Source organism: Miniopterus natalensis, chromosome 10 (genome assembly GCF_054644295.1).
Source record: "Miniopterus natalensis isolate mMinNat1 chromosome 10, mMinNat1.hap1, whole genome shotgun sequence".
Taxonomy (NCBI): domain Eukaryota; kingdom Metazoa; phylum Chordata; class Mammalia; order Chiroptera; family Miniopteridae; genus Miniopterus; species Miniopterus natalensis.
In genome coordinates, this window is record NC_142090.1 from 55353077 (window position 1) to 55365092 (window position 12016).

General features: G+C 36.4%; 1 protein-coding gene across 3 annotated transcripts in view; it reads left to right on the forward strand.

Annotated features, from left to right (window-relative positions):
- The window catches only part of CROT (carnitine O-octanoyltransferase), a 48955-nt gene that overhangs the window by 16767 nt on the left and 20172 nt on the right, over positions 1-12016 (forward strand). For all 3 annotated transcript variants that reach the window (XR_015715176.1, XR_001603640.2, XM_087821128.1), the window contains 4 exons: positions 1780-1888; positions 6550-6643; positions 6944-7069; positions 8448-8549. Coding sequence is in view for 1 of the 3 variants with exons in the window: in XM_087821128.1 (XP_087677254.1) it covers positions 1780-1888; positions 6550-6643; positions 6944-7069; positions 8448-8549 (431 nt within the window). In the remaining 2 variants the exon portion in view is untranslated. The remainder of the gene's footprint in view (positions 1-1779; positions 1889-6549; positions 6644-6943; positions 7070-8447; positions 8550-12016) is intronic.

The window sequence follows — 12016 nt, forward strand, 5'->3', positions numbered from 1 at the left end:
CTTCTTAAAAGTGGACAAACTGTTCTGACGCCTTAGCACAACCCCTCTATGTGGTGCACTGGGCGCCGCGGCCTCTTGCATATCAAGAACCTTGCTCAGGATGATCCTTTCTCCCTGTGCTGCATGATCAGTTTTCCCTTCTTACTGGATTCATCCAATCTGTGACATCTTCCTCTCAGAAGAAACAAAAACAAATTCACCTCTTGTCTCCTTCATGTGTCACACCCCATTCAAAGCCACCCTCACCCTCCACTTAGATCGTTTTCGCCTGGACCACTACGGTTACTTCCTAGCTGATCCTGCTGTATTTTCTCTTCTCTCTTACAGTCTCTTCTCCATAGAGCAGCTGAAGTGACCTTCTTAAAGTATTAATTAGGCCACATTGTTACTCTCCTGCTTAAAACCCATCATCCTTAAAGTGGAAAGCCCTTTCTGCAGCCAGCCTGGCCCGGCCCAACCTTGTCTTCCTCTCTGCCCCTCCCTGCCTGCTGCAGCTGCGCTGACCCTGTCTTCCTGTGAGCAGGCCGGTTCGGTTTGTCCTGACGCCTTTGTGCTTGCTGTTTCCTTCACCTGGAACTCTCTTCCCGCAGATGTTTCCATGGTTCTCTCATTCACGTCATTCAGTTCCCTGCTCGAATGTCCCCTCTTCGGCTCATCCTGAGGTGTCGCCCTCCTGTCACCCTCCTCCCAACCATTTATTATTTTTGCATTAAGCTATTTTCTTTGTTCTTTTACAGCCTTACAATTTTGACAGGTTGTGGTCAGTGGATGACAGCAACAGAAGGTCGTAGTGGTAAATGTCAGAGGGAAGGGGGGTTTGAAGGGGAAGAGAGAGGAAACGAGTTGGGAGGAGCCCTGAGGGACAAGGAAAATAACGGGCTTCACCCCCAGGACTCGAGGAAATAGGATTAAAGGAAGACCTAGGAGTCCTTTCAGGAGATGGCCCTGCCTCTTAGTTTACGAATAGAGTTCATGAGATTACCTGTGTAAAGCATTTGGCACAGTTCTTTGTACATAATTTGAACTAGTAAGTGTCCTTCCAGTGGCAGTATATGTCTTTTCTAACTTTTCTTTCACTTTCCCCCCCTTTTCTTAGAGGGAAGGAGCAGGAGTCATACAGGGAGACCCTTGTTAAAGGGACTAGTACTTGAAAAACTAGGGCTAATTCAGAATGGTCTGAGGTTTATGGTAAACAGATAGCTCTTGGGGAGCTCAGGTCTGCCACAGGCAACACAGAATCAGGTATCGGTGACTTACCAGGTAATATCAGAGCCTTAAATAACACTACAGATTGGGCAGAAGTCTTTCTCCTTGACGCTCAGGCATACAATGTCCTTCTTCTACTGAAAACTATTTTATTCAGAAATCACAGCTAGAATATCCAGCAAATAGTCAATATTAAAATAATCCGAAAGAAAAGCTTGTTAATTCAAGTAGCTCTCTTCCAGGATCTCTCTGCCACCCTTCTCTTCCCACTCCTACCCATAAATAAAACGAGAAAGCCCTGCAGTAGCTTGGAATTTATACAAGTCTCCAGGTGTACAAATATTTAGAACTCCCATGGATTTCTAGATGTTTCACATGGACAGGCTTCGAGAAAATGTTATCATAATAACTGGAGTTCTATCACCTTAAAGTTGTTTTGTTCTTATGATGTATTGGATACCTGATAAATATTGGAGTAATTTTTTCTCTCTATTGGATGTAAATATGCAACTTTACTCTTGTTTAACTTTGAGAGATTTGGTCTTTTGTTTTCTGTGTGCTTTTTTTTTCCAGAGAGAGAAGGGTATTCCCCAACTCACATTGCAGTGCTGTGTCGAGGCCGAATTTTTGTCTTTGATGTAATGCACGAAGGATGTTTGATCACCCCACCAGAGATTCTCAGGTTTTCGAACTACTTTCTTGAATCTCATTAGGTCTTAAGCTTTTGTATGAGTTAAAAACAAATGTTCAGAATTGCCTAGTTATAAGATGACAGAAAAATAAGAATTTTATAACTGCTGAATTTTAAAATATCTGTTTTTATTTTATTTTTAATTTAAATTAATTTTTAATTTTACTAGCCTTGTATGAATATATTCTACTTGGAGAAAAGGAAAACATTATAAATACTACTAATTTCATCCCCTCCCCGGAATTCATTACTGTTAACTAGTTGTGTGTGTTCTAACCTTCCATATCTATTTATATGTACATATAGATTTTAAAGTATATATATATTTCATGTATAGTATGTATTACATACATACAAAGATATTGTACCTATAGTAGTATATAGTATGTATTATAGTATTATTTTGTATGTTTGTATTTTTAAAGTGTGTTATGGAAAATTTCAAAATGTAGAGGGAATTATATAATGAAGCTCTTCCATGCACTCTTCCCCTAGCTTCAACAGTTATCAGCTTCTCGCTTCAACAGTGATAAATCCGTAGTCTCGTCTCAACTCTACCTCCTTATGACCCTCTTCTCATTCCCCCGTGGATTAGTTTAAAGAAAATCTCAAACATAATATCCTTTCACTATAAATATTTTAGTATGTCTCTCTAAAATATAGGGGCCCTTAAAAATATACACATATATAGTAGTAAGTACTATTTTCATGTTGAATGACTTGCTGCTTCTAAAAAATTAACTGTCTTTAAATGTCATTATTGTGTAATCAGTTGTTCATATTTCAGACTTATAAATGTTGAGTTGTATATATCTGTATATTTTAAAAATTATTTTTATTAAGTATTTATAACATGTACAAAAGCACACATGGAAGTATACAGCTAAATACTCATGTAACCACCCCCCTGTTCAAGACAGAACATTTTCAGTACTCCAGAAACCCCCTGGTGACACTTCCCAGTTACTGTGCTTTCCCTCCTTCCCAAGGGTAATCATTTAGATTTCTTACAGTTTTTCTTAGTACAAAAAAATGCAGCTGTGAAAATTATTTTGTAAGTCTTTTGGTGCACATATGCCTGCATTTCTGTCTGACCATACCCAGGAGAGGACTTGCTGAATGTTAGGGTATGTGCAAATTTCCTTCAGTAAATAATGCCAGTTTTCCGAAATAATTATACTAATAAGCACTTCCTCTAGTGTATGAGTATTGTAGGAGTTCTTTATTCATTTTTGTTGGTTTTATGTGTTGATATCCACGGAGTAGATGTTTATCACTGCCCTTTTGTTCTATTAAAGGTGCCTGTTTAACCAACAAGAGTTCTTAATTTGAATGTAGTCCAATTAATTAATCTTTTACATATGCATCATACTTCTCATGTCCTGGTTTTTAAAAATTTTCCCTTACCCAATGTCAAGGTATTTTCTTATATTCTGTTCTAGAGTTTTATTGTTTTGACTTTCACATTTACATTAGCATTCCCCCAGATTGATTTTTGTATGTTGCATGAGGAACGGGTAATTTTACACATTTAAAAGAATAGTTTTATTTTTGGCATTTTCTGTAGTTTGCTTCTTTTAGTCCATAATAAGACAGTGATATTTTTATATTCTTTGTAACTGTTGCATAGAATTCTTTTTAACTGTTGCATAGGATTCCATCAAATGGACATACTATAGTTTCTTTTCACCATAAACATATCCATTACTTCCAACAGTTTCCCGCCCTTTTTATTACTACTACTTTTTGTGGTAAGAACACTAACATAAAAGCTACTCTCTTAGCAAATTTTAGGTATCCAATACATTATTGTTAACTCTAGGCACGATGCTGCACAGTAGATCTCTAGGACTTATTCGTCTTGTGTAACTAAAACTTTGTATCCTTTGTATCCTTACCCCAGCCCCTGGCAACCACCATTCTACTCTAGAGCTCCTAGGAGTCTGAATATTTCAGACACCTCATATAAGTGGAACCATGTAGCATTTGTCCTTCTGTGTCTGGCTTATTTCACTTAGCGTTATGTCCTCCAACTTCTTCCATTTTCCTGCAAATGGCAGGAGTTTTTCCTTTTTAAAGCCAGAATAATATTTCATTGTATGTATATGCATTTGGTTATCCATTCATCTGTCAATGGATATGTAAGTTGTTTCCACCTCTTGGCTATTGTGAAAAATGCCGCAATGAACAACGGAGTACAGATGTCTCTTTGAGATCCTCATTTCAATTCCTTTGGATAAGTACCCAGAGCTTGAATTGCTGGAATGTAGAGTAGTTCTACGATTAACTTCTTGAAGAACCTCCGTATTGTTTTCCGTAGTGGCTGCCCCGTTGACATTCCCACCAACAGTGCACAACGGTTCCCTTTTTTCCACTTCCTCACCAACACTTATCTCTTGTCTTTTTGATTATGTAATATCACATCCGAACAGATGTGAGGCATGTACTATAGTTTTGATTTACATTTCCGTGATGATTAGTGATACTGAGCACCTTTTCACTTACCTGTTGGCCATCTGTATATCTTTTTTGGAGAAATGTCTATTCAGTTGCCCATTTAAAAAATCCGATTGTTTCTTTGCTATTAAACTGTAGGGGTTCCTTATATGATTTGGATATTAACCTCTTATCAGATATATGGTTGGCAAATATTTTCTCATAGTCTGTAGGTTGCCGTTTCATTTTGTTGTTTCCTTTACCATGCAGAAGCTGTTATTTTGATATCATCCCACTTCTTTATTTTTACTTTTTTTGTTTGTGCTTTTGTTGTCATATCCAAGAAATACTTGCCAAGTTGATGTCAGAAGCCTTTCCCCCCTTGTGTTTTTCTAGGAGTTTTATTGTTGGAGGTCTTACTGTAAACCTTTAATCCATTTTGAATTGATTTTTGTGTGTGGTATAAGATAGGGGTCCAGGTTCATTCTTTTGTATATGCAATCCAGTTTTCCCAACACCATTTATTTAAGAGACTATCCTTTCTCATTGTGTATTCTTGGCATACTTGGCAACCTCAGTTGACCATAGATAAGTGGATTTATTTGGAAGCTCTGTATGCTGTTCCACTGGTGTATATATGTCTGTTTTTATGCCAATACCATACTGTTTTGATTACTGTAGCTTTGTAATACATTTATTTTGAAATCAGGAAGTGTGATACCTCCAGCTTTGTTCTTGTTCAAAATTGCTTTGGCTATTCATAGTTTTTTTTGTGGTTTCTTGTGAGTTCTGGGATTTCTGTGAAAAATGTCGTTGGGATTTTGATAGGGATTGCATCGAATCAGTAGATTACTTTGGGCAGTATGTACTTCTTAATGGAGAAGATTTAGTTGCTATCTGACCTTTTATTATCAAACTTGTAACACATTTTCCCTAGTAATTTCTCTGTGATAATGACCACCTTATATGAGGTGGTCATTTCCCACTGAATGTGAAAATAGCCATATCAGGGAGCAGGAAAAAGTTTCATAGTCAAAACTGGTGATTTGAGCTGATGAGGGAAGAGCAGCAACCAGTACCATATGAAGAAAAAGATCGAGGTAGATTTTATTACTTTAGCATTCAGAATTCATGCTAGTTACTGTGCTTACCACATAACCACCAACTGTAGAGGCTTTGTTTGTAATTAAAGAAAAATCAGAGTTAGCAACGACAGGTAAGCAGGAAGAGGCAAGGCAAGTTGCTTCCACTGTAGATGCAGATTGTTTGGTGAAGAAGCCTCATGTGCTCCCCAGGACTCCCTTGGTGTTCAAATAAAGAGGGAGGGATTTATTTCTTCATCAGTATTACAGAAATAATTAAGGAACAGAGGAAAACATGCAAATTAAACATTTTATTTTTTCCAGTTTTGAGTGAAAAAAACACAAATAAGGGATGGCTACTAGTGGTGACTTTTGATCACTTATTAAATTACATTAGCTCACTTTCTGAGAAACACCTGGAAGCTTTTAATTGAGGCAATTTCTTAGCATGTGCCATGAGGAAGTAAGGCTGAAACTAAACCTCTCTGGATTTTTGACTGATGAAAATTTATTTACTTATGGAAGAACCCTGTTATTTACCTGCCATATGTTTAAAAATACATGAAATTCACCAAACTGGGAGTATAGAAAACTATGGGGGGAAAGAATTTATTCTTAGCTGATAGAGTCTTTAAAATATGATGATTATAAGTAACAATAACACGTGACTACATGGTACTTAATGTTTTAGGTTAAACGCACATATTAGTTGGCTATAGAGTAAGTCCTCTATTAAGTATATATGTACATAGTTTTCAGTTAGATAAGGTGTGTGTGATATTTGTGAGATTACTTACCAGAATATTACTCAAGTTCTCCATTGTGTAAGAGGTATTTACGTGAACTCCAAAAGCACATGTACATTTTGAAAGTATAAATTATATCAGCCAAACACCAAATTCATTAAGCTACTATCAAATACACTTTTGGTGTTAATTGGTCATATAATCATCTTTTTAAAAAACGATGTGGTATTGGAAATAAATCCATTGCTATTGAGATCATAATCACTTTCTTTGGATAACGTATCGAAACATTTAAACACTGGTAAACATTATGGCCTGTTAAAGGCCAGAATAGGTAGTGATGGTGCCTGTGCTCCTTTTGAATCCTCTCTCTTTAATCTTCTGTAAGGCAATTGACGTACATCCACAAAAAGTGCCATAGCGAACCTGATGGGCCTGGGATAGCAGCATTAACTAGCGAGGAGAGAACTCGATGGGCTAAGGTTAGAATTTACACTTTTTTTTTATTGAGTTGTAATTGACATATAACATTGTTTTCAGGTGTATAACATCATAATGATTCGATATTTGTATATATTGCAAAACAATCACCACAATGTCTAGTTAACCTGTCACAATAGTTACAAATTTCTTTTCTTGTGATGAGAAATTTTAAGATCTACTTCTAGCAAATTTCAAATATCCAATACATTATTATTAATTATATACTTTTCTTAATGAACCTTTTCCCTCCTGGATATATTTAATCTGTAACATTTAATCATTATATCCTTGTCCTTTAGGCACGAGACTATTTGATTAGTCTTGATCCAGAGAACTTGACTATGTTGGAAAAAATTCAGAACAGTTTACTGGTGTATTCCATAGAGGATAGCAGTCCACATGTAACACCAGAAGATTATTCGCAGGTACTCAACTATCTTGTTCTGTTATTTCTTCCCACAAATTTTTCTGGAGAGCTCTTATATATATTGAGCATGAGAAGATTTTTTTGTTATATGAAGGCTCTTAAAATGTTTTCTTAGCTATGATATATACATGTACCAAATTGAAGTTTATAGTAGATAAATAATGCTTCATTAATTCTTTCCACATTGTTCAGGTCCACTTAGATAAATCCTGTATGTTGTTTAAAGAAGTATGACTATCATTTGCATATCACATATCAGTGTTTCTCAGACTTTTTCATTGAATGCATAAACAGAAAATTTGCACAGGTCACTGTGCTAAATGAGCTTCTCGTGCCAAAGGTGACACGAGTACCTATAACCCACACCAGTGTGCCTTGACACCTTAGTTGGTGAGGTCTGTCCTAAGAATTATATCAAACTGTAAGTAATTTATTTTATCATTTGGTTTTTATTGAACAAACTGACTGTAGTGAGTTTAAGGGTAAATGTGGCCTTACTTTTCCCTCCCCAGGATATTATCATTTCCTGGGAAGTAATAAAAGGTAGTCATATTTTTAGAAGTCTCATAGTCTTTTAAAAACACTCAAATTATGTAATAATGCATTCATCTATATTAAATGATAGCAATAAAATAATATAGAATTGAGAAACCTTGTAGCTAGAAACCAACTTTTCCTCTTTTTTAGTTTTATTTTCTTTTTAGCAGAAGAATCACCAGACTTCTTGAGGAAAAATATATTTTAATGCAGTATTGTTCGAACTTTTTTACTGCAATACAGTTAGACATACATTTAGACTGTAGCCCACTACACACACAGACACACACACATACACCATGTGCTTGTGCACACACATGTATGTAATAGAAGTTTCACAAAAAAGTAATTACTTTTACTATCTGTGATGTACTCTGATGTTTATGCTTCATTTGATTCTTTCTTTTTGTAAAGAATGTTTTCTGTGATGCACTAAGTTGATTTCATGACTCACTAATGGGCCAAAACCTACCGTTTAAGAGACAGGTGTGGTGGGATCTGAATTCTTGAAATATTTTTTTCATAACTAATTTTTAATGGCTGAACTTATTAAGGCCTCTTAACACTATTCAAGTTGCAAAAGCCTTGTCCTTTCAATTGTATTGTATGCTCTGTAAACATTTACGCATGTTGTACCAGCATTCTCTTTTATGGAGGATTTCTCGAGATTTTTAAGAAATATCTAAAGTCAGGACCCGAATTACTGTCTCTTGAGTATAATTTATCATTTATTAAATTTGGTTTACCTGAAGGGGAAAAGTGAGAATATATATATCGTATAAATACTTAAAAATAAATGTTAAAATCATTTTAATTTGGAAATATTAAATTTATTTTAGGCAATAGCAATGGTCCTCACTGGAGACCCAACAGTACGCTGGGGTGACAAATCCTATAACTTGATTTCCTTTTCTAATGGAGTATTTGGCTGTAATTGTGATGTAAGTAGAATACTGAAGTTATTTGTTTCTTTTAATCTTTTAGGTTGATTTAAAGGCATAAGCTACAAGACTTATGCTGTGCAGTGGTAGTATGAGTAAATACTTAGTTTTATGGCATCATCATAAAAGGTTTGGTTATGAGTTCTCAGTGAAAGTAGAATGTAGGACAAGTTATTTTCATCTGTGATAAAGCTAATAGTTTGGTGTGTCTGCAAAGGGGAATTTGCATATATTTTCATGTAATATAAGCTCTTTAAAATTCTCTGTTGAAAATTACAACCTATTTAAAAATGTATACATTATGTATATGTTTTATGCACAGAGAAATATATATGGATATATTTCTAGATTTACCTAGTAATTTTGTAACTATTTTCCTAAAATGACCCATGCTCTTTGGAACATTATTTATTTACACTGTGGATATTAAAGTGTCTGGTATTTAATACCATTTTTACCTTCTTTATAAAAAACAACAACAAAAATCTTTTCTTGTTTCTTTTCTGTTCTGCCATGGTCTCTCTCATTAGCTCCACCTTGCCATTTTCTGGTGGACATTCAGGAGGTCTATGGATGAATAAAATTTAAAAATCAACCTAAGTCAAATTTGCAATACATGCTTGTAATCTCATTATAACACTTTTGATAAAGTATGTAATTTGGTAGAAAGAAGTATGAGGTAGATTTTTTTGTTAGTGTTTGGTGGCCTTCCCCTAAAAGCATTTAGTGACTGTAAAATACTAAAAAGACTGTTATGTTGATCTGGGTCCAATGGTTGTATTAATCAGTATTTATTCAGTTTTAGGTGATACAAACCTAAATCAAACTGGCATTAGCTTAAGAAGATATTTGTTGGCATAGGGGTGCAGCTAAATTTGGGTAAGGGTGACTTCCAGTGTTCAAACGCTTCCATTAAAAATTACCCTCTCCATTTTTTGGTGCTACTTTTCTGTTTGGTTCTGTTTTCCACAACCTCGTGTCTTCACAACTCTCCTCACAGATTAGTGTTCCCCATGGAAATAGCGAGCTTTTCCCCCCCAGTGGTCCCATCATAAGTCCTGGGAATAACGCTCATCGGTTGTGATTGGTGTGTGTGAATCATGTGCCCATTCCAGGGAAGCGGGCACCCTTATTTGCTTGGTCTGGGTCACATGACAAACCTTGGAACCGAGGGGTAGAATCACTCTTATTCAAACCACCACAAAGATGTGGTGGTTGCCTAAAGAAAAATAAAGTTGTTATTGTCACATGAAGAGGTGGAGTGGGGGACAAGCAGGTGATGAAACCAGCCGCCTGGTATAGTAGCTCGTTGGGTGAAAGGTTACCGTGAGTCATTTTGAAGTTTTGTTGTCTTTGCTCTTCCTTGGAGTCCAGTGTTGACAAAATATTTCTCGTTAATTTCCTCCGTTTTCTTCCCTTCAAGCTCCTCCTCTGATTCTTCTTCACCTCCGAAGTCTGGTTTATAGCCTCACTGGTCCCTGGGGACTGTCCTTTGTAAAGTAGCTGTCGCCTGGCCTGTGCCTTCCGTTTCTCCCTTACCTGCCTGCAGCAGTTGGTCACCTCTTCACAGGCTCAGACCCTGCCTCCCTCCTCTTCCCAGTCGTTCCCTCTCTGTCTGTTCGAAAACTGACCTTAATATTTGTCATGCTTTTCCCCTGTGCTGCTCTCTTCCCTGGTTTAATACTTCCATTGGCCATTTTTATATAGGTGGCTTGCAGTTAGTTATACTTTTCTGGTTTTTACCTATTCTCATTTTCAGAGTTTTGTTTCACTGTATGTTAAATTGTTCAGACTGGATGTTATATCGTTACATGGGGCTGAGTTTCTCTCATCATCAAGAAGAAATCATCATCTTGGTTTTCTTCCCCTTCCCCTCCCCCCAAAAAACACCCTTGCACTACTTTGATTTTTACCAATAGCACCAACATCCTGCTGTTTGCTCAAATTCACGGTGAAAATAATTTTAATGATCTTTTCTATCTCTGAATAAAGACTATTGGTCCCATTATGAATGTGCATCTCAACACTATTGCAGTGCTTTCCTGTAGTAGGTGTAGACGTGTTTATGTGTGTGCATTAACACACATATATTCATAAAATCAGTCTGATTATCTCTATGATAATTTGCTTTTAAAATTCCATGTAGGTTTCCCTTATAACCTAAGATGTTACAGAAAATGCAATCTAACCTATGCAAAACATCATTAATAAGTATATATACTGTAAAATAAAGCTGTCTTAATTCAAAGCCATGCTGCTGTTTTCTTCCATTAGTGCTTGAGTACATACTTTTGTGATTATGCTAATTAATCACATTTCCCTCTTAGGATTTAAAATCCTGCGTCAACGAGTTTTGTTTTCTCAGCATAGGCTTTGTTACAGGGCTTTGTGAAGGGTACAGAAGAAGCATGTAATAAGCATTAGTTGTTCCTAATCACAGTAGTTACTAATTATTGCTGTGAGCTAGGTTCCGTAGTGAGCACTATATAAGCCTTATTAAAATCGTTTTTCACAGCAGCTGAATGAGAATGGGGATTATTATCCCCACTAACAGATGAGGCGATTTACTTAAAGAATTAAATAAGTTTCTCACAATTGCACAGCCAGCAGATAGTGAGGTTTGGAATCAGAACCAGTCCACATTTTAAACAGTATGTTACACATACTGCCTTCATATAAATGAAATAAAAATGGTCAAACTTATGTGAACAAATAAAGCATCAGGAAAGCATTAGAATTTTTCATATTTTTCTAATTTTTTAAATTGATTATTAGCTTTTTACCAGGAGATGGGTGGGTAGAATTATAAGTTGAGCAGAATTATATCCATCACTCTTGCTCTTTCTAACAGGTTCCAGTAAGAGTTAGAGATTAATACTGTTGTTGTAAATGAAACAATGAATAAGATATCTGTGAAAATTTTTTGTAAAGCCATAAAACACTACACAGTTGTTACAGTTGGAAAAGGGGTTTGTCAGTTACCCATGAGTCTGGTTACATGTGCTGCTGCTGACAGGTGGCAGCAGCTGCTTGGGCATCCTGTGCTGACCTCCCTCCTGAGCCTTTCCTGACACTGTGGCTGCTCCTTTGACAACAGCACACTGTGCTCCTAGGCTCCACTGCGCCATGATACAGGGCACGCGGAGCTGTGTGGCGTTAAGGTGATATTTTAGACACCTACTTACTCCTGAGCCAGGCCCAAGTGGCTGGGTTTATATGCTAAGCATCCCTTCTTTCTCCCCAAGGCTAGCAAGTCACATTCAGTTCACGAATGATAACTTTGTTTAATGTAAAGTAGTAGCAACAACACAGAGAAAAAAGCCATCTAATGTAATTATCATCAAAGGGACATGGGGGAAAATAAGGCAAAAAATTTGTCTTTCAGAATAAACGATGGAAAAATTCACTAGCCTCGATTCCTTTCTCTGAATATAGCTTTCAGACCTATAACACTCTGTTACTCAGCC